Below are 23,157 nucleotides of genomic sequence, written 5' to 3'. Positions count from 1 at the left end.
ACCGACTGGTGTACTGGCTGAAGATTTATTTTCGTCGTGAATATCCTTTTTTTGTGATTGGAATTATTGGCTAAATACGTGTTTTGGAATTTGTGGGATGTCGAGATTAATTCTGCAAATTCAAGCTGCATTTTAATGTTTACCATTTTTTACTTTCTCTATTTTCCCCTTTTTGAAACTCGTGGTTCACTTAATTGATTAAAGAGCACTTACCTTCTTCTCTTAACACGACTTTTTTCATTCCACAACAAATTCAAGTATACTACTGCACAAGGACAAAATGGTTCGTTACAGCTAGCATCATTTAGGGGACACATATCATCATGTGCTCAGTTATTTCAAACGGAAATGTCCGGCGGCAGGCCGCCATCATCTTTCTAATTACACGGGTGCACTGGGAAGTTGGAAGTTTTCGGTACCAAAGAGGACTGTCAGGCTTTGGGCGGCCGCTTTTCTATTTGCTCTATAAATCCTCTTAATATCGCAATAGGAATCGTCCACATTTTTTTTTCAAAGCTGTGACGGCATCCGTGAGATCAGACTATACCCATCTTCCCAAGACCGTTCCATTCTGGGCGTAGAGGGCGCTGCGGTCCTGTCATTTTTCAACTTGTCCACTTCAGGACCACCCCGCTGTCGTCAAAGTAAAACTCAAAATTCTACTAGCAGAAAATTTGGTTTTATGAAAAGGGGTGGTGCAACTTCAAAAACCCTAAAATCTACCAGCAGAAAATTGAGTTTTGAAAATGCTTTACGCAAATCCCCCAAACCCGAAAATCTACCGGCAAAAAATGAAATTGTCCACTTTTGGAGCATGACAGTAATTTTACCAGTGGAAATTCAAAGTTTTTAGTTGTCCACTTTTGACGCGCCACGAGAGTTGTTAAAGTAAAATCCAAATTGTTGCTGGCGGAAAATTGCACTTTTTGAAAATGCTTTTCGCAAACTCCATAATGCAGACAATGAGAAAATGGGGTTGTCCACTTTTGACGCTCCATACCTTCCCAGCGCCCTGTTCGGGTGAATATTACTAGCCAAAGCTAACTGGCAGGTTATGGAGATGTTTATGCTTTAAACCGAGGTGACAAAGAGAGCTTGGAAAATTGTACATGTATATTGCCCCGTTTACATGCTATTTCAATTACATTAGTGTCACCCTCAAATATTTTTGTACACGTACATACACAAGTGAGCTTCCTGCGTCGTGCCCTCTGTTAATAAATTTCGTAAAGGCAGTGATGTTGAGCGCCCTCTCTCAAACAAGATTTTAGCTATTTATATTGTTTAAAACAACTCCCCCCAAAAAATGTGCGTCATTATTTGGCGCCGTCTCAAATCTGATGTTAATTACATGTACCGCTACTCGCTAACTAGGAAGCAAACAACAGACTTCTTTGTTTTACAAGATGAGTTGGGAACGGGGCAGGGGAAGCAACTACTGTACTGGTTATATCAATATTTTTGAAAGCTGAACGATGTCTTTGTTTTGGAAAGGTACATCGCCACTTGCACATTCAGTGACGTGTGATACGTACATTCCCTGACTTTTTATATTGTTTTCCAAATTTGGTAGTTTTCATCGAAAAGCGCGCTGAACGTATGGACAGTGCTTTCATGTAATCGCAGTGAATAACCATCTTCATTTGATCAAAGTTTTAGAGGTACTGCGTTCTGGACACTGAACTCCTCGTCCTGTACACAAAATAAGAGACAAAAACCCAGATCTAAAATTACACGATTTTAATTTAACCACAACTACAGAAAATGCTGTTACTGTGAAGCCCTCCTACGCCCAACAAAGTTTTGTGTTGAAGAAAAGTGTTCAGGCAAATGCAACAGCTGTGCCGTATTTTACAAAGCTCGAGACGAATTCTTTGATCCCCGTACCTTTATGTGTGCCCCTCCCCTAAATTCTTCATAGGAACAGCGGAACAAAGTAATACCTGGATTTCGAATCGACGGTGGCTCTGAGAGAGACTGCACTCTGAATTTCTGCAAAGTGTTTCTTGGGGAAAGTACAATGTACGAGGTGTATTTCATATTGAAGGTGGCAAAATTTACCCTGTCAAGCCACTGAAATAACCCTCAGCGACCTCCCAGTTTGCAGATGAACATGTTTTGAGTCACGAATTGGAGGGCATCCACACGATAAAAATTACATTGACCATTCTGCTTGTAGACAGTTTCTGCATTTAAAAAAATGAAAACACGACAAAAATAACCACCGTGACGTCATTTAAATAGTACATGTATACAGTAACAAAAATAAGACACGAAAAGTAGGGCCAAATGCATGACGGTGTCCCCAACAGTGTGTGTGTCTGTTTGTGGGAGGGTGTTACGACAACATGGCGAGGGATTATTGTAGGAATGTTCTAAGTTAACTTGAAGTTGTTTTCATGAAAAGGCGTACGGTCGGTGAAGTGTCCTTCTGCGATAATTTGCTAAATGCTGAAGAGTCCCAGCCTCTCAAATTGAAGCCGATGCTAAGTGGCCATTCAGCCCCGCCCATACAAGGTTACGGACACTGACCCCATTCCTTACAAATACATCATGCTCGGTAAAACAAATGCATGTATTATTCATAGGAATATCCCTGGGTTTCTTCGGCTGGCAACCAAAAAAAAAAAAAAAGACTTGACAACATAAATATACCAGCGCATGTTATCTTTACAACAGCTCTTGAACAGAGGGTGCTGCACTCACACAGTGAACACACATGTACACATTAATAATACAATGACGTTATTAAAAATCAAAAGGGAAATCCGCTAAAATCTGAAATGTTGGTCTGACTGCAGCGGAGTGCTCCTGACATGCCATAAGGAATGCAATAATTCAATAACAGTCTCTGGTCCGTGGTTTACTGCCTTGCTCATGGTCACTTTCTTGGCCACCTTCACACCACAGCGGGGGTTCTCTTTTTATCTGCCGTAACCACTGTTGGATTTAAAGGCGCCCCACCTGTAGTGTAAAAGAACAGTCACGGAAAAGTGTTACCCCCCGAAAAAGCCAACGGTGCCTTTCCAATAAACACTGTCGCTACACTTCGGGACGGCCTCTCCGTAACAAACCGTATATGACATGCACAGCTAAGAAGCATACGCACTCCTGCTGCAGGTATAGACCACATTATTTGATAAATGACTTGGCCCCTGGACCAAGTTTATTTACAGGTGAACGCTCTAAACAGTAAAACTTGGTGGTGAACTTTTGAAACAATGCAAGAGCACCCACCACTTAACAACTCGCACCTCTCCATGACAGACCCAATGTTCAAGCTCAGAGTACACACAATCAGTTCCGTTTCACGACTGAGAGCAGACTTTTTTCCAGAGCCATGAATAAATTAAAATCTGGTTACACTATTATTAGCTAATGATGAGCCGATACATTATGCTTCTGTAAAATACCAAGTCCACTTTCACTGTAAGGTACATCCACATCCAAAATTCCGTACATCAAAGTGCCCCTCTCAGACACTACCATTCTCAGTGACAGATAATCATTAATAACCTGATTAACGAAATGTTGACGATAGTCTAGAACTAAACAAGTAACATATCAAAACATAAATCCCGCTTAAAGAAAACCCTTTTCTTTTGGCAAAGGTGACTGTGCTACAGTTTAAGATTTCCTCAATTAGCTCACTCAATGTGAAATGTCACTCAATGTGAAATGTCACTCAATGTGAAATGTCACTCAGTGTCAAAAAAAAAGATGCCTGACTGTCATATTTAACTGAAGTCAAAGGTTGATGTGGGACTTCGCTCTACTTCCACAATTATTCCAATACTTGTGCTGATGACCAATTAACGACGTTAAACTGAACTCTGCTGCTCTTGCCTTTCTAGGGGTACACAATCAAAAAACGGCACACCCTTGGCCGGAGAGTATGCCTGACATCTGGCAGGCGATATGAAGACGCACGTACATTTACCACAGAAACCCCAACTTAAAGAGTGCTACATGATCTTGTATTCACGTGCGTCAGCATCAATGAAAGCTCAAGTGTTACACTACAATTCTAACACTGTTTTCGGATCTTATTTAGCATTGGTAGGGGGCGGGGTTCCTTGATACTGCTGTTGCTGCCAATACGCCATGGCCTGATAGTATTGCATGTACTGCTGCTGCGCTGCCGAATACGCGGCCGGATCCATGCCAGCCGCTGCTTGCAGTTGCTGCGGATCCATGGCGGCTGGCGGCGGCTGGGCCTGCTGCTGCTGTTGCTGTTGCGCGGCAAAGGCTTTGGCCTGCTGCTGCAGCGTACTTGTGTCAACTTTCTGGGGCGGTTTGGGGGGTTGTGCTTTAGGCTGCCCTTGCTGCTGTTGGCGTAGCGGCGGCGGCATGTGATTTCCATGCGAGTTCTGCTGCGGGTTATGACCCCCGGGGCGTTGGATCATATGCAACGGGCCGGGCTTCTGCTCCCGATTCATACCACCATCGGAGAAATGGCCCGGCTTCATGTGCTTGGGCCCGGTATTACCCGACTGCTGGGGTTGGTTCATGGGCATGGGTGGGGGCCTCCTGCCTGGGTGGTTGGGAGGGCCGTCATTGTGTGGTGGCTGGAAACCCCTGTGCTCTTTGGCCTGGCTATGTTTGTCGTTCTGCACACCACGATCAGGGTAGCCACCCTGGAATCCAGACTGGGGGCCAGACCTGCGCGGACCACCGCTGCCAAAGGCCCCATTCCCGTGATTCCCTTCTCCGTAAGAGGGGGCTCGACTGTTGCTGCCATAGTCGCCGCCTCGTTCCCTAAAACCACCCCTTCCGCCCGCATTGCCCCCTCCCCTAGAATTGGTTTGAGAGAAGTCATTGTTGCCATACTTTTCGTTGTTTGATCCACCGTAGCCAGAGCCCCTGCCTCTACCGCCGCCGTATCCATCTGACGAGCCTCCTCTATTACCTCCTCCAAAGCTGCTGCCGCCTTGCCGGTAACGTTGCCGTCCTTCAACAGAAGAGAATACCACAATTAAAGCTTGCTCGCTACACCCTAAAGCATATCGGCTACTGGCGGACAGGGCAGAGGGAGGGCTGACAGGGCAGAGGGAGGGCTGACAGGGCAGAGGGAGGGCTGACAGGGCAGAGGAGGGCTGACAGGACAGAGGGAGGGCTGACAGGGCAGAGGGAAGGCTGACAGGGCAGAGGGGGGCTGACAGGGCAGAGAAAGGGCTGACAGGGCAGAGGGAGGGCTGACAGGGCAGAGGGAGGGCTGACAGGGCAGAGGGGGGCTGACAGGGCAGAGGGAGGGCTGACAGGGCAGAGGGAGGGCTGACAGGGCAGAGGGAGGGCTGACAGGGCAGAGGAGGGCTGACAGGGCAGAGGGGAGCAGACAGGGCAGCAGGGGGCTGACAGGGCAGCAGGGGGCTGACAGGACAGAGGGGGCTGACAGGGCAGAGGGGGGCTGACAGGGCAGAGGGAGGGCTGACAGGGCAGAGGGAAGGCTGACAGGGCAGAGGGAACGCTGACAGGGCAGAGGAGGGGTGACAGGGCAGAGGGAGGGCTGACAGGGCAGAGGGAGGGCTGACAGGGCAGAGGAGGGCTGACAGGGCAGAGGGAAGGCTGACAGGGCAGAGGAGGGCTGACAGGGCAGAGGGAGGGCTGACAGGGCAGAGGGAGGGCTGACAGGACAGAGGAGGGCTGACAGGGCAGAGGAGGGCTGACAGGGCAGAGGAGGGCTGACAGGGCAGAGGGAGGGCTGACAGGGCAGAGGGGGGGCAGACAGGGCAGAGGGAGGGCTGACAGGGCAGAGGGAGGGCTGGCAGGGCAGAGGGGGGCTGACAGGGCAGAGGGGAGGGCTGACAGGGCAGAGGAGGGCTGACAGGGCAGAGGGGAGCAGACAGGGCAGAGGAGGGCTGACAGGGCAGAGGGGAGCAGACAGGGCAGAGGAGGGCTGACAGGGCAGAGGGAGGGCTGACAGGGCAGAGGGAGGGCTGACAGGGCAGAGGGAGGGCTGACAGGACAGAGGAGGGCTGACAGGGCAGAGGAGGGCTGACAGGGCAGAGGAGGGCTGACAGGGCAGAGGGGGGCTGACAGGGCAGAGGGGGGGGCTGACAGGGCAGAGGGAGGCCGACAGGGCAGAGGGAGGGCGACAGGGCAGAGGGAGGCTGACAGGGCAGCAGGGGGCTGACAGGACAGAGGGGGCTGACAGGGGAGAGGGGGGCTGACAGGGCAGAGGAGGGCTGACAGGGCAGAGGGGGGCTGACAGGGCAGAGGGGGGCTGACAGGGCAGAGGGGGGGCTGACAGGGCAGAGGGAGGCTGACAGGGCAGAGGGAGGGCTGACATGGCAGAGGGAGGGCTGACAGGGCAGAGGGAGGGCTGACAGGGCAGAGGAGGGCTGACAGGACAGAGGGAGGGCTGACAGGGCAGAGGAAGGGCTGACAGGGCAGAGGGAAGGCTGACAGGGCAGAGGGGGGCTGACAGGGCAGAGAAAGGGCTGACAGGGCAGAGGGAGGGCTGACAGGGCAGAGGGAGGGCTGACAGGGCAGAGGGAGGGCTGACAGGGCAGAGGGAGGGCTGACAGGGCAGAGGGAGGGCTGACAGGGCAGAGGGAGGGCTGACAGGGCAGAGGGAAGGCTGACAGGGCAGAGGGAAGGCTGACAGGGCAGAGGGAAGGCTGACAGGGCAGAGGAGGGCTGACAGGGCAGAGGGAAGGCTGACAGGGCAGAGGGAAGGCTGACAAGGCAGAGGAGGGCTGACAGGGCAGAGGGAGGGCTGACAGGGCAGAGGGAGGGCTGGCAGGGCAGAGGGGGGCTGACAGGGCAGAGGGAAGGCTGACAGGGTAGAGGGAGACTGACAGGGTAGAGGGAGGCTGACAGGACAGAGGGAGGGCTGACAGGGCAGAGGGAGGGCTGGCAGGGCAGAGGGGGGCTGACAGGGCAGAGGGAGGGCTGACAGGGCAGAGGGAGGCTGACAGGGCAGAGGGGAGCAGACAGGACAGAGGGAGGGCTGACAGGGCAGAGGGGGGTAGACAGGGCAGAGGGAGGGCTGACAGGGCAGAGGGAGGGCTGACAGGGCAGAGGGAGGGCTGACAGGGCAGAGGGAGGGCTGACAGGGCAGAGGGAGGGCTGACAGGGCAGAGGGAGGGCTGACAGGGCAGAGGGAGGGCTGACAGGGCAGAGGGGAGCAGACAGGACAGAGGGGGCAGACAGGACAGAGGGAGGCTGACAGGACAGAGGGGGCAGACAGGGACATGGGGGGCAGACAGGGCAGAGGAGGGCTGACAGGGCAGAGGGAGGGCTGACAGGGCAGAGGAGGGCTGACAGGGCAGAGGGAGGGCTGACAGGGCAGAGGAGGGCTGACAGGGCAGAGGAGGGCTGAAAGGGCAGAGGAGGGCTGACAGGGCAGAGGAGGGCTGACAGGGCAGAGGGAGGGCTGACAGGGCAGAGGGAGGGCTGACAGGAGAGAGGAGGGCTGACAGGGCAGAGGGAGGCTGACAGGGCAGAGGGAGGGCTGACAGGGCAGAGGGAGGGCTGACAGGGCAGAGGGAGGGCTGACAGGGCAGAGGGGGGCTGACAGGGCAGAGGGAAGGCTGACAGGGCAGAGGGAGGCTGACAGGACAGAGGGGAGGGCTGACAGGGCAGAGGGAGGGCTGACAGGGCAGAGGGAGGGCTGACAGGGCAGAGGGGAGCAGACAGGACAGAGGGAGGGCTGACAAGGCAGAGGGAGGCTGACAGGGGCAGAGGGAGGGCTGACAGGGCAGAGGGGAGCAGACAGGGCAGAGGGAGGGCTGACAGGGCAGAGGGAGGGCTGACAGGGCAGAGGGGGGCTGACAGGGCAGAGGGAGGGCTGACAGGGCAGAGGGGAGCAGACAGGACAGAGGGGGCAGACAGGACAGAGGGAGGCTGACAGGACAGAGGGGGCAGACAGGACATGGGGGGCAGACAGGGCAGAGGGGGGCTGACAGGACATGGGGGGCTGACAGGGCAGAGGGGGGCTGACAGGGCAGAGGGGGCAGACAGCAGCTACAGGGATTATAACAAAAATCAGGGGGGAAAAAATGTCAGCAAGGTCCATTTCAATTGTGCTGTTATTTGTCATGACATATTGCTTTTCCTGTCATATCAGTGATGTCACAGGGCTAAACACTACCTAAATCATGGTATAACTATGCCTCATACATATTCAGGTTAGACAGCCGAATTCTCAATGGACCATCCATTACTCTGCGCCACCTACTATTTCTGCTGCATGACGCACTTGAAAGCTTTTAAGCATGAAGTAAGTATGCGCACGTGAACAAGTTTGTCAACTTCCGGTACCATGGGGAGCTAGTATCAACTCTCCAGCCTCAAACCAAGGTATATTTGTATGTCAACGGCACTGAGGGCAACATTTTAGCAAGGCAGCATGTACTGTTCAGCTGGATGATCTGCTCTGCCGAGCCACGCGTACAGAACACGGGAGAGAGGTTGAAGTGCCGTGGCTAAGTGCATCTCTCAAGAATAAACTCCAAGTCAGCTATGATGCCCACCTTTGCCAAAAGCCCGAGCGCTCTGGGCCAGCTGTACGAGCTTAGGATGAACCTTCTGGTTGGCCTCCTGAAGGACCTGGATGAGCTCGCTGGCCTGCTTGGCGTTGTTGGACGTGAAGAACGTGTAGGCGGTACCGGTGTTCTCACTGCGCGCCGTTCGCCCAATGCGGTGCACGTAGTCCTCCGAGGAGTTGGGATAGTCATAATTTATGACAAACTTGATGTCGTGCACATCTGTGGATCATTTTTTTTATTGTGAGAGAAATCAAACAATACAAAAATCAGCCAAGTGGCAGCAAATTACACGCGCCACAGATAGACGTAGAAAAAAGCACGCTGCATCATTAAAAGAATAAACACTCCGAAGACATGCAGGTTTAAATGCAGTGCACAATACATGAAACATAAACTCAAAGGCCAAAGGCCAGAATATAGTCTTGATACTGTGAACCAGGCAAGCCAGTTTGTAGAGACCCTTAAATTTACTCTAGTCATGATGCACACTCCCTAAACATGTGCAGTGTGTACTTACATTCCCACCGTTGACAGTTGACAATGTAGCACGAATTAATGCACACCGGGTGTCACAAGAGCAATATATCCAGGAGGAGGGTACTCCATGCTTAGCTTGTCTTGTGACACCGCGTCAAGAGGAATCCCGTGGAAGGAGCCTCCTCCAATAAAAAGGGAGCATGCATCAGCCGTTTATACAGGTGACCGAGATTCTGCCTGACCACCAACACTTGCCTAACTCTTTTGCGTGTTCGACAGGCGCTGCGCTTTTAAGAGCAGCGCCCGGGGAGAAGCGAACTGGCCCCCGCGTCGGCAAAAAGCGACGGACGGACGGCCGACTTCGTGAGCCAAAAGATTTTCAAACTGCAAGCCGCAGTTCCGTCTGCTCATTGCTCGGAGTGAAACATTTCAAATTAAAAGTGGTGTCTGCGGTGGTGTCTCACTCCGAGGGTTCTCACATTCTCTGAACTCGTTTGTCAGTCGAGAAATGTCAAGACAAATGTTAGTGTTATCAGCTGAGTCACCAGGGGTCACCCGGGGCCAGCGTTGCATTTTTGGGGTTTTTAAGGTGATGCAGTACTGACGGCAGGCAATTCCCAGCATGACATCCAATCAATCACTATCGCGGGAGAGATGAAGGCTTTCATTTGCTGGTCCAAGTCCTGGTGCGCCGCTATCTCAGCAGAGGCTATCAACAGGAGCTCCCAAGTCGGACGAAAGGGCTTTACTATAAAGGATTGGGGTTGCGCGATATTCTGCTTTGGACCTTACTACTCAGCCCACACTTAACAATGATTCTGTAAGTGTAAACACAAACAAATAGTTTGTCACTGAACGAAGCTGTTATCATGAGCAAGAGTCGTTTCAAGTCATACCTCAGCCAAATTTTGCGCCCAGTACAAGGCCTAGAAGAGTAAATAACAGCCATGTTCTGGTAATATTCAAAGTGGGACTGTATTTTAAGATTTGAGAGGAGGACTAAAGATCGTTCTAAAAGCCCCTTTCACTTGGAAAAAAAGCCTCTCCCCCGCTTCAGTTAACGACGTGTCATGCCTTGGGTCCTGCCAACGACTTCATCTACATAAAAGAACAAAGAGATCTCACAGATAATTTTTACAAAGATAAGCGGTCAACAATTGGGGAAAATCTAATTAACCGTGGCATATTCAGCCCAACATAAAAAGTTGACGTACAGTTTTATACAAAATTAATAAGTGCTTGAACACTGTCAAATCAACCTGCATTTTTTGATCAATTCACAGTTCAGTTTGTCATCACATCGGGTTTAGTCCCCAAAACCAAATATTCTGCTTGCATTGGCTGTTTGCTCATTTTGATCTTGAAGCCAAATCAACATGTTCATGCCAAAGGCAAGCGCATGACCTCTAAACCGGATGTATAAACATGTGATGATTTCCAGAGACAGTTTCACAGAGGACGTGACATTCAACAGAGCAGGTAACGAGTTAAAAAAAACTGTTAAATTTCCCTGGGGAAGTCCCCGGGACTTGACCAAGCGCTGAACTTGGAAGTGATGACCGTACACAGCATGTTGTGGTAGCAGATATCACTCTCTGTCGGGGTCAATCAGTATCGGCAATGGTCACATTTAGCTTTCTCCTCTTTTGTCCACTCCATAATTTCAATTAAGACGCGTCTTCACTTGACACAAAAAACAGACAACCCTGGGGGGGGGGGTGTTTTTTTAACACTGTCAGCTTCTCCGAAAACCAGGTTTTAACATCTGCTTTCACAATGTTACAAAACCAAGTTTCAAGACACTTTACGATTTACTTGTGCTGCTGGAAGAGACCAAACCTGGACACTCAAGGGCTGTTTGCCCATGACAAGTGCAGCCATTCAAAGAACAGTATTCATTTAGCATGATGTTCAGTTAAATTGACTCAAGGTTCAACCAAGGATTCACGTCAAGGATGAGCAGGGTATATTGCAAGAAGCAAAGACCAAGCAGGTGGGCTCAATCTAACACAAACAGTCCATGTGTCTTCAAACCCTATACTGTACACAGGAGCGGTTTAGAAGAGCGAGTAGTTTGTGGGAATTAGTTTTTGACTGGTATCTGCACAGCATCTGCAGGCGCATCCGCGTACAATCCCACAACATGCCTTTCTCCGCACACCTGACTGGAACCTTTCACTTTCTCAAATACAACACTTGTCACTTGTTTCCAGACATTTGCCGTTTCCACGAGGGATAAGGTCTCAACAGATGTTTCAACTGTTTTTGTGAATCAGCTGCTCGGTACAGGAATACTGAAAGGAAACTGGTGATCATGACAATCAAATAAACAATCGCAGTACTTCTCAAAAAAACTATAAAAAAAAAATAAAAAATCCATCTCATCTCCTATTCCACAGTCACATAAAAACACTTAGGGTTCAGCAAAAAAAGTGCTGTCTGTAAAGACACTGTGAAATGACATTTTCAACCTCAAAATTTGTGAGCCAGTTTTGTCAGAGAATGGGACTCTGAAGTAGACCTGGCCCGGCTCTTTCCATCATTCGAGGCTCTCACTTGACAAAAGGTACTACCATCACTTACCGAGTCCTCTTGAGGCGACGTCTGTGGCCACCAGGATAGGTGCCTTCCCCGAACGAAATTCTGGTTTTGAGAGGGTTGAGAAATGGTGAGTCGAAGTTACTAACATTCAGTGAGATGTAACAACCAAGAACACACCTGAAGTCTAGAATTTGGTTTGGTTCGTCCATCCTATAATTGAGGGACTACATTGCATTGTCTTGCCATCATCTGAACTCCGAAATGATCAGGGATGGAGGTCGACTCTGATGCTCTATGTCTCTTTGGAAGGTTTCGTTCATAAACAAACTAGACTACAAACAACTCGTGGGAATTACAAAAAAATCCAGTTCAAGCGACACGATGTGATGGAGATAATAAAGGTACTATCAGGCAGAAGCTTACCATTCAATACCCAGTCTCGCTCAGGCTGAGATTTGTCGCCGTGTATACACATCGCCGGCCACCTGCGATCAGAACCCAGTTTGGATTGCAGTTACCACAAAATACAGTTCCTAGCTGCCAACCTGCCCATATTTCTCTCAACCACTGCACACGTGACATGGTTTTTTGGGGGGAGGGGTTTCCATGATTGTATCATCTCAACTTGCCAAAATACATGCACGTGGACCGTAGCAGGCTGGAAATGGATCTTCTGTGTTCAAGAATGGGAATTAAACTGGGATGGAGTAAAGAGAGGGCTTGCCGTAACACCGTGTGGATAGATCTCTTTTGGAAGAGGTTTGGTTCTGATTAAACACCGTTGCGTGTGTACTCGACTTTTCGACCAGTGTGCTCTGGTACTCTTCAGGAGTGGAGTAAGCAGTTGAATGGAAGAGTTTTAAACTAGTGGCGATTACGCTCCACATCATGGTGTGAACAAGTACAAACAACATATTTGCCCAGAGAGACACATTTGCGACGAGAACGAACCACCTCTCGTCCATGCAGAGTCTGTAAGGTCTGTGGGACACCGACGGAACACGCAACCACATTTTTACATGATGCCTACCCATCCTTGCGCATTTTCCTGGTCAGCTCATCCGTTCTCCGTTTTGTCTCGGCGAAGATCAGCGTCTTGTTCTCCTTCTCTCCCATGATCTGCTCCAGCAGTTTGATCAATCTGGGACAAACGACCCAAAACAACGGGATCAGTACATCTCAGGAAGGAGTCTCAGTATTACTTGATAACTTCAATGTTACTACTCATGTGCTTCTTGACAGTGTGCACAATCACTACCTATTCTAAAAATACAAATCAGGAAGAGTGACCTTTCAAGCTGGCCATCAATGGCGCGGTCACTAGGCCTACGAAATCTGCCATCGCTGCCAACAGACATATTCAAAAACCTTGCACCAGTTTTTCAGGCTCGTCCAATGATAAAATATTCCACTGTGTCTGCTCACAAGGGCCACTTCATCCAAAGCGGTGCCAATTTTGATATCTTGCCAAATTATTCCCTCACAAATATGTACATAACACAGTAAACCCATTACATGGTTAAGGACCGTAAATGTGCGAGTCAAGAATACCACTTCTGACCACCAGGACTTTCACCTGTACACAAGATGTCCCCTGCAAATCTATACTTTCAAGCGCTGATGACTAGGTGGTAAACCGTACAATTTTATGAAGGCTAGGAGCCATGCAATGGGACTGACGAAGGTGCCCATCAGGATTTATGATCTAATTGGAAGGCAAAACAGTAAAATATCAATGCGCCACAGAGGCAAAACTTACTTTTCGTCTTTCTGAAAGTCGTCGCAGACATCAATGATCTGCAAGATGTTGTGGTTGGCCGAGAGGGAGAGAGACCCGATGTTGACAGTGATGTAGTCTCGCAGGAAATCCTCCGCCAGAGAGCACACTTCTTTTGGCCACGTGGCACTCCACATCAGAACTTGTCTGTCGGGCTATCAAAATAAAACACCGGGTCGGAATAATGGATTAAAAATGGCTAAAATATTATTTTTCTCTCAAGACGTAGTACGTAAAATACTCCCAAAGTGAGGTGATTATACACTGCAATGCCAAGGCCAAGTTTGTAAGCATTTTTTCTTACTTTACGAAATGACAACATTCGCAATCATAATTATGTCACATGCTCAAGCAAAATGCGCTATTTTGCTGGCGATTTTTAACTAGCAGTACATCTTCATACACATAATCTGAAGTCTCAATAGTGCACATAGAGGGAACTGATGTGAAGACAGTTTTTCATTCCGACAGCGTTGCAATCAATTTGGAACCCGCTGGCATCCCGAAGTAGAATACCTACCCGTATCTGTTCCATGATCTTCCTGATTTGGGGCTCAAACCCCATATCCAACATGCGGTCAGCCTCGTCCAAGACGGCATAGGTGCATCGGGCCAAATTGGTTTTGCCGCCTTCTAGGAAGTCGATGAGACGCCCCGGAGTTGCAATGACAATCTCGCTTCCTGTACACAAAAGGAACCGTTCTGTGATCGTCTGGCTTCAAAAAGTGGGATGAGATACTTGACTCTGAACAAAAATAATAGATACACAAATCCTTTTCTCGCAGTTTGATATCCTGAAACTTGGTTGGCCTGTGTACATTAGCATAATGTGCGAAGGGTGTTGTTACTCTTTGCTATGCAACAGGGCTGCATGTTACCCGGGCCAATGTGATGTGATGCGACCGCATTAATCAGTCCTTCAAAGATCAATGGAAACAGGGCACAGGGCGAAGCACTCGGCTACGCCAGTCAGTGCGTTATGCCATACTGCCAGCTGGTCGGGCAATCTGGGCTGGCCCAGTATGGCATCCGTTTCGTTACGCCGCAGTTTATCATGCAACTGCATGGTTTGTGAATTATCAATCATAAACAGTTTCAACCCTCACCCCTTAGTATCTTTTACTGGGCACTGGACCAAATCCATCCAAATCCAACACTCCCAGTGCCATCAACATTGCTTGCGGCAAGTCCACCACTGACGTGACGGTCTTGGTCGGTGGATCCATTACAAATGGCTTACAAGATGTCATAAGTAATGTGGCAGTGACAAAACGCACTGAACAGCCCAAGAAATGCTTCAGGCCTCTGGAATCAAGTCCATCATACTCCAGCGCTTGGTCACGCCAGCCCTTCCGGACCAAGTCTCTCAATATCCTCCAAAATAGGAAGCGATGGATGGATTTTGATGGAGTTAACGTGGTCGGGGGGAAGACGAGTGGTGGTTCTTACCCCTTTCTAGATCTCGTAGCTGGGGTCCCTTGGATGCACCTCCGTACACACATGTGCTCTTGATTTTGGAGGATCTACCAAACTGAAAGGCGACACTCTGTACCTGCTGGGCAAGTTCTCGAGTTGGAGCTAGAACTAGACACTAGAAAGAAAAAAACAAAATAACAATTGTTGTTACTAAACAGAGTCACAAAGTCCAAAATGTGACAGTCCAAATCAGAACCTATTTCTAAAGATTCCTGTTTTATGAATAGTAAAAAAACTGTAATCAATTCCAATTAGGGGGTGGGGACAGTGGCAGGAAAATTCCCTTTGGAATATTTCCATGTTGGATTTTGAAGTGATTCAACACTGATTTTTGTGAGAGACACTTCAGACGAAATCACGTCATGGTGTGAGCGTTGATCTACATACATGATCAGCTCAGTGACCTGAAGTGCTTGAAGGTTCTTGTTTAAATGCCACAGTTTATGCGTAACAGGCTTGAGCACCATAACTACATGCAGTACATGAACCTGGCATCCACGCCAAGAAATCACAGATTTATGCACATACAAATAAAAGTGGGTATGCTTCCTGCATGAACCAGTGACAAGCCAGTCTATGCATGTACCAAGTTTCACACTGACTCTTGAGAAGGGTGGAGTATACAATTGCCCAAAATTCAGATTATAGACCAGAAAACTATCAACTCCAGCCCCTTCAAGCCGATCAAAGTTGAGGAATCATTCCCTTAACTGAAACACTGCACCAGCAAAACGAGTCCGTTAACCCTAACCCTACATAATACTACAAATTACTACTTGTAGTAAAATGTAGTACTGAGCGCTGTCGCTTGTAAGAGGACATGACTTTATTGTTCTGTGAAGCCATAAGATACAATAGATAAGACAATGTACCATACAGTGCTGTGGCACTATGAATGCATGGCTTTATTGTTCTCTGTACAAGTAACAATGGAAGTAACCTAGCCAGAAGTAGTAATTTGTAGCGCTAGGTCCTTCAGGCTCAGGCTATTACTTAGTATTTTGTAGTACTGTGCAGTGTAAGCCAAACGAAATGCTTGGCAGTTAGGGTTAAAGAACGAAAGCTACTTACAATAGGGCCGTCTCCTCTTTCCAGGAACGGCTGATGGTTGATGTGTACAATAGCCGGCAGTATATATGATAGCGTTTTGCCAGAGCCTGTCTGGGCGATGCCCACCATGTCCCTGCCACTCATGGCCAACGGCCAACCTTGAGCCTGGATGGCAGTGGGCTCAGTGAAGCCAGCTTTATGAAGTTCGTTCATTACGTAATCTGAGAGCAGATGAAAAACAAACAAACAAACCAATGCTACATGGAAACTAGAGCTCTGGGCGTCAATTACTCGACTCCATCTCTGACATGTCCTCCTGCCGTTCTGGGCAAATTTTGAGGCTTTTGCAGCATAATGCCACGACTCAACAGTCTCCTGATGAATGGTACAGCTTAATTATTAACATGTGGTACTACTTGTGCATTTTCAACATATAAATCACATCGGGCTATTACCACGTCAATGTATCAGTGATACGAGAAGAGAAAATGACCGGACAGCTCATTATCAGCAGCACGCGCGACAAGCAGCCTACCGGTTTCTATCATGGACACCTTTAGGGCAAATGGGAACAAATTCGTACCTGGAAAGCAGGCCTCGTGGAATTTGAAGACGGGTCTGGGGCAATTCCGTCCCTTCGTCGTTATGCTCCGCTCCCTCATGAAATGGTCTACCTCTACCTGTGCAGAAAAAAACACCAAGTAAAACAAACTCCTGATCTCATTCACATCTCAGGCAAACCTTTGCCCAATCACTCTGAAGTCGGCAGAGGAATTCTTGGTTGTTGCCACAACTTGAACCAATGCCAGGCGAGGCCTCTGAACTCCTGCTCAAACACAACACTATTCTGCTTTGCACAAAATATTCCCTGACTCTCCTGGTGGGCACAATCAGTCGATTTGAACAGTTGGGTAATTTTGAGCACGATCCCTTGCACTTATTGTACGATCTGCCGATAATTTCACCTGAAACAACTATCTTTATTTTCTAATTCACAGTTGTGGAAGACTGTGCCAAAAAATTTAAGTATAGTTGGAGATTCCACATGGGATCAACTGACAGCGTAACGCCATTGCACAATCGTGCTGGTCAAGCAAACACGTTAAACACTCCCACCCACCTCAAACTTTGGGTCCTGCCCAGCAACGGGTAGCTCGGTATGCTAGACTGTGTTTATCACATGCAATTAGTGTTGGCAATACTGACTTTTATCAGTCAATTTCCTCCAGTAATGCTACCAACATCAAGAAATTGTCCACAATCTGTGCATGATTATGGATCTGTAGAAAAGCTTTCTATCAACTACTAGTTAAAACTAGTTGTTTCGTTGCAGAAACAAGGTTTGGATATTTTTCTAATGCGTCCACATTCGAGTTGGGCAGGTATGAAGAAAAAGCATGATTATCATAATAAATGGCTCTCTCAATTCTAAATTCAACCCTCAGGGACACACGACTCTCGTAAAAGATTGAGTATCTACATGTAATTGGGGATACACACATCCACTGTTTAACGTTCCGTATTCAGATGCGAAAAGAGCAATAGAGGTTGTGTGCATACATTACTAGAACACATGTAAACATGTTCGTGTACAGTACATGTTACACACAGCCAAGCTGGCGTCTGGGCACACGCGTACTGCTCTGGAAAATTCCACGCAGGTGTCATCATATAAGATAATGGAAGAAGCAAAATTTAACTTCACACACTGTCCATTCATCTCAGGTTTCCTCTTAAGCCATAACTGAGGTTAAGCCCTAGGTTTTCAACACCTGAAAAACTTGCCAACATGAAGAGATGGCACTCAAACCCTGATGTTTTTTCAAAAAAGTAGGCAAATCCAATTTTGCTTGGGACGGTATCGTATGCTGGCGCTAAAAATCACTGTATTGTCTACTACTGGGTACAACCTACCGGAGATCTGTTGGTGACATCGGGATGCTCCTTGTAGAAGTTCTTCTCAAAGGGAGCAAGTTTTGAAGGGTCCCATCTAGGCTTCCTTAGTCTGTCCCCTGGCTGTCCGAACTTCTCCCTCAATCCTCCGCCGCCTCCCATTCCACCCCCTCCTCCTCTGGCTCCGCCACGCCCACCAAATCGTGGTGGTCCTCCGCCACCTCCAAAACTGCCACTGCCTCCACGAAACCTTCAATTGTAATGAAGGAAAAAACAGCATTTTATCCATTTCCTGTGGCAGCATTTTTGTTCATCCTTTGAGACAACTCAACTATTTTTCCTGCCGACAGGTAACCACAGTCATCCACTCAGACAAATCAATCAGGCAAGTCATCAGTCGTACTTCTTCCTTCATTATGATTTCCATTTCTTTTCTGGTCCTGTATTTTCCATTTTTTCCCCATGACATGCCCTATCACTCCTCCCCTATCACCATAGCTACCCATACGTCGAATTAGAGTTGTCTGTCTGTTCCAGTGGTCATAAAACAAAGCCTTACACTACAAAGGAAAAAGGTTAACCCAACCCACCTCAATCCTCCAAAATCCTCCAGGTGGTTTTGGAGGATTGAGGACGAATGGTGATTGAAGCATGAAGGACATTGCCTCGTAAAGTTTGTTGATTTTTTTTTTTCATTTCCATGATTTTCGACAAACCGTTCAAAAACGTTGAAGTGCAAATTGGACAAAATTTCTTTTCCAGGAAGTTTCTGAGACCACGTTTTGTACAACAAGGAGCTTGCATTTCACCATTTAAACAGAACTTGTCTGAGAATGGAGAACTGAAGAACAGCACAAAGGAGGTAGAATTTTATTTCAGTGATCTGGAAGTTGGCCTAGGAAAAATCCGGAATTATGTCGCTAGGTCAGCTGCAGGAGTTGATCAGCGCCGGTGCAAGATCGATAGATCGTGCAAAGATCGACTTACTGCCATTTTTAAAATACATGTACATCAGAAATTAGGCATGTATTGCACGAAATTCCCTCCCATCATTTAGGCATGGTATTTCACATAACAAGGTCGTCTCAGCAGACAACTTGGCTGAGCAGACAACTTGTCTCAACAGACAACTTGTCTCTCATTTTTGCGCAGGGACGGTCAAGTGGTCTCACTCTCAATGGTATAGTTGTCCTAAGTCGAGTTGGCAAACAGTCAAGTTGTCCAGACCCCATGGTTCAACATGTTCAATATTAGGCCTGGGGGTGTCGGTCACTTCGCCGGTTTTCACCCCATTTCAACTTCGCCCAATTTCAACTTTGTCCCATTTCAACCCCAACCCTCTAGGCCTTTTTACCAGGAACCATCCTCAATCCTCCAAAGTCCTCCAAAATCCTCCGATTTTCAACTTGCATTCAGCCTCAATCCTCCAAAATCCTCCAAAATTTCTTGAAAATGTTTTTGGGAGGTCTGCCTGCTGCCTCAATCCTTCAAAATCCTCCAGCAATTCCTGTCATTATGTTGAGGCAGTGCGAAGGGCATTCTTGAGCAGGGCAGTTGATTCAAAGGAAATATCGGGCTGGATTTGTGCTTGACTAAGCAAAAACAACACAAGGTCTAACCCACAACCTTCATGCATTGCATCCTTCATAATCAGCCATGCACTTTTGCCATTCACCTCAATCCTCCAAAATCCTCCAAAACCGCCCGAAGAATCTTTGAGGATTGAGGAGGGTTAGGGTTAATTAACAGAGTTCATTCTTATGTTTTAGTTTCAAATGAGGCACGTGCAACAAACAAAAACATCAATGTTCAGGGTACCCAAACAAGTCAGAAGTTCCGATTCAAACAAAGTGCTAAGGCAAACTTGACCTACTTTGGACCGTGGGTTGCCTGTGATGTATTTATTGCGTCTCTCCGTGTAGTTCAGATTTAAATAATTGTCAGAGGCAAAGCAGAGATCATGCAACTTTCGCTCTTTGTTCTTCTTACAACAGTAATTCAAATACCCAAATGCCCCAACAAAAGTATTAAAGAGAACTTAGAGAAGGAGACGACATGGGGAAATGTTCATTTTTGTTTCATTCATCAAGTCCAACCTTGCTTCAGCAAGGGTACCCCGGCATGGGTTGTGTAACTTGTCAAGATTTACAGCTTCACGTAAAACAGGCCCATGTGTTTTTTTTTAGACGCCACTTTCATCCATCAGACCAAAATTGAAATGGATGTAAAAGGCTGTTGATAATGCCAATCAATATGCAAGTTGCAACCGCTTCACTGACTTCCAGCTCCTGCTCCAAGGCTGGCTTGGGAGGATACGGACGACTAGGAAACATCCCATCTGCATGCTTAGTAAAGAGACGCTGAATTCATTATGAACCTATTCACCACTGGCTTGTATGATGTCAAAGACCTGTCAGGCGCAGCCTAAAATGGGGGGGGGTGCATCTTTCACATTCTCTCAATAGATAACTTAATGTACTGGATGATCATGACGGCAACAATAACGACATGAATATTGTACAGAAATGAGTATCGCTTTGAACGAGAGATTGAGAAACAAACCCAATACAAGTCCAACCACACACATTAATTCACCGTGGACAACGTAGTCAACTGTGAGTGAACGCCATAGAGTTTTCAATATAGGCCTATAAGGAAACCGGTCAAGTCGTCCCCCAAAATTGAAACCCTGGTCAAGTCATCCCCAGGTCAAGTATTACAAGTGTTTTCTGTGCAAGAGACTCGTACATGTACTCACAACTTTCATTTGTTCTACGCAGCTAGCTGGCGGCTTTTGAAATCTACGTTGACCAATACATGCCACATAAATTTATTAAAAGGGCGATTCCTGGTGTGCGCCAAAGTAACAGCACTTAGGCCTACTCTTTGAATTGTCAAAGCAATTTAAACATCTTAAAATTTCAAATCTTCCAGTAGTCGTAATAAATCACCCCCAAATAAATTACTGCAGTAAAAACTTGAGTAGTATCTAATAGATAAAAATATCCCCCCAAAAATAATTGTCCGCAGTAAAATTACAATCATTTACAATGTATGTAGGCAACGGCTTGACTAGGGGACGACTTGACTTTATTTAGGGACGTGTTGACCGAGGAGGATTTGACCTGGGGACAACTTGACCAACATTCGCCTATAACTCCATGCCATTTTGGGGGGTCTAGACAACACAACTGTTGGCCAACTCAACTTCAGACAACTCGACCATTGAGACAACTCGACCTTCCGTGCGTAAAAAAGGGACAAGTCCTCTGTTAAGACACTTTGTCCGTTGCCCCCTCGTCTGCTGAGACGACGGTGTGAAATACTATACTGTGTATCCTATGTTTAGTATTGATAAAATTCTCCATAATGAAAGATATTGTTTGCTTTACACTTTCTCTGCGACTTAACTAGCCTACAGATCTTTTTCCAACTCTTTTTAGGCATGTCTGAAAGTGGAACCAATGAGGATCAAGACTCCATGTGGTTCAAATATATTGTGATGAAAATAAAACTTGTCCACCCCCAAAAAGTCACAGACTAATTACACTCAATTTAATTTTAAAAAAAATTTATAACTTCACTATAATAACAGCTATTGCGGTTAATTTTATACCATGAAATTCCTTTTGAAATTTTCTTACAATGAATGGTAGGCCTACTAAATTTGTGGGGGTCAAACAAAAAAACCTGAAAAGTGCTGGACTCCCTAACATGGCATGCCTGGGCACATATGATATGGAACTCTTTTGTCAGTTCATGTCTTTCCCAAAATTAGGGGGCCTAACACTGGTTTAAATAAATGTGGTAAAAGGACTTTTTGTTAACACAAGAATTTATTCTTAATTTATGAAAACCGAAGCCGTATATCGTCATAGGGCTAGGCCTATGTGTGCGATCCGGAACTGCCACAGGACAATGCGTAGGCCTAATCATGGATCATTATAACGATTTCGACCGGCATGACCGGCAACAGAAAAACTTCGAAAAACGGAGTACATTTAATGATTCTAAATACATACCCTCCGCCTCCTCCTCTTCTATCAGACCGCCCTGAAGAATCAAATGGACGCTCTCTTTCATATCTGGACATTTTTGCACATAAATTTGTTAATTTGATTGAATCGAAACAAGTCACACAAAGTCGAATCAGCCGGTGTTGAACGGAAAATGTGGGATTATTTCTTTTCGCGGTGGCTAAATATCATGTACCGCGCATCATATATGCATGCATGGAGCGAGTGCAAGGCGCCGGCTATCAAGAACATGACATGACAAAACAAGCACGTGTGAGGCAAGTGCACAATTCGGTAATACGTCATAGGAATCCCGGTGTAGCAAGAACTTCAAACCGTACATAATAAATACTACTTCCCGTAGTGACGTACGTGTTCGAGTGCTGTGAAATGACGCATGCGTAGTATTACAATATGTCCTTTTATTTTACGGTCACCTTTTTACTCTTGCACCCAATTATTGGAAATACGGGTGCCACATCACAATTGACTGGTATTCATGCGCTAGTGACGCAACTGGAAACTGATCGAGCTAACCACAGAAAATAATTGCTTAGCGAAAACAGATATTAACCCGTGTGTCCTTTCTCGATCCATGATGCCATATGCACGGAGGAAGGCTTTTTGTTTTTTACATAAACAAAAAAAGGATTTGGAAAGTGAAAGTAAACGTAGGAAACGAAAAAACAAAGGATAGCAAGAGCGATTTATCACGAATATGCTCATATATACCCATTAGACTCCCCACTGCCAGTGCAGATAGTTTTTACCTTTGAGGTTGATGAATACTTTTATTTTCCCCTTGATGTCAATCAACTTGTACGCACAGATTACCACTAGCTTTACTCATGAACATGAGGTTGGGTTCAAACATCGTTTAAAGTAGAAATTCAGATGACGTCTTAATTTATGATGTTTTAATTCTCAATTTCTCTAATCAAAAAAATTCATTTTGACCATGTGATTCTACCTCCATGTTTACGCGTTTGAGTAGCAAATGCGTTACTGTTCCGTGCTCAGAACCAAAATACAATTTCACAAGAAATGGTAGAAAAAAGAAATTTGTAAATACTTTGAATAAGAAATGGGGCAACAATTCAGAATTTTTTTCACTGATGTAGACGTCACTTTTCATGGTCTTTTTGTGAGATCCGGGCTACATTTGGGGGATTTTCACGCTTTTGGAAAGGAGGGAAATGAAATAGAGCCCCGCCCAAAAAAATCGTCCTTTTCTCATTAATTTTGAACAAAAAAATCTTTTTCTTAATTCACAATCTAGGACTCTGCAAAGTCGGCAATACGCTGGGAAAAAACGATCGAGAAACTCAGCACCTCCCTCCCCCTCGACTGTTGATTGCTTTCGATCCTGATCTCTTCCTGGCTGAACACCATGACCTGGGCGCCAGCAGTGGAGACACTCAATACTGATGCGGCT

General features: G+C 46.9%; 1 protein-coding gene across 1 annotated transcript; it reads right to left on the bottom strand.

Annotated features, from left to right (window-relative positions):
• Positions 1-1,725: 1,725 nt before the first annotated feature.
• On the bottom strand, positions 1,726-21,961 carry LOC110987013 (putative ATP-dependent RNA helicase DDX5). The gene is made up of 12 exons (XM_022249391.2): positions 21,729-21,961; positions 17,728-17,956; positions 16,397-16,493; positions 15,835-16,034; positions 14,737-14,878; positions 13,808-13,968; positions 13,270-13,442; positions 12,541-12,651; positions 11,934-11,995; positions 11,553-11,612; positions 8,478-8,711; positions 1,726-4,951 (listed from the first exon to the last, which is right to left on the bottom strand). Exons 1-12 carry the CDS (start codon positions 21,797-21,799, stop codon positions 4,047-4,049), a joined length of 2,445 nt encoding a protein of 814 aa, XP_022105083.2. The 5' UTR covers positions 21,800-21,961; the 3' UTR covers positions 1,726-4,046.
• Between the last annotated feature and the right edge of the window lie 1,196 nt (positions 21,962-23,157).

The sequence above is a fragment of the Acanthaster planci genome, linkage group LG07 (genome assembly GCF_054643075.1).
Source record: "Acanthaster planci isolate LZ-2023a linkage group LG07, COTS_SCS, whole genome shotgun sequence".
Taxonomy (NCBI): domain Eukaryota; kingdom Metazoa; phylum Echinodermata; class Asteroidea; order Valvatida; family Acanthasteridae; genus Acanthaster; species Acanthaster planci.
This window is presented reverse-complemented; position numbering and strand designations above follow the sequence as displayed.

Excerpts from the sequence above, each read along its gene's own strand:
- LOC110987013 (XM_022249391.2), bottom strand. The coding sequence starts at position 21,799 with ATGTCCAGATATGAAAGAGAGCGTCCATTTGATTCTTCAGGGCGGTCT. Across the intron at positions 13,969-14,736 it reads GCTACGAGATCTAGAAAGGG|GAAGCGAGATTGTCATTGCA; the intron begins GTAAGAACCACC and ends TTTTGTGTACAG. Across the intron at positions 11,996-12,540 it reads AGGAAAATGCGCAAGGATGG|GTGGCCGGCGATGTGTATAC; the intron begins GTAGGCATCATG and ends TTCTGATCGCAG.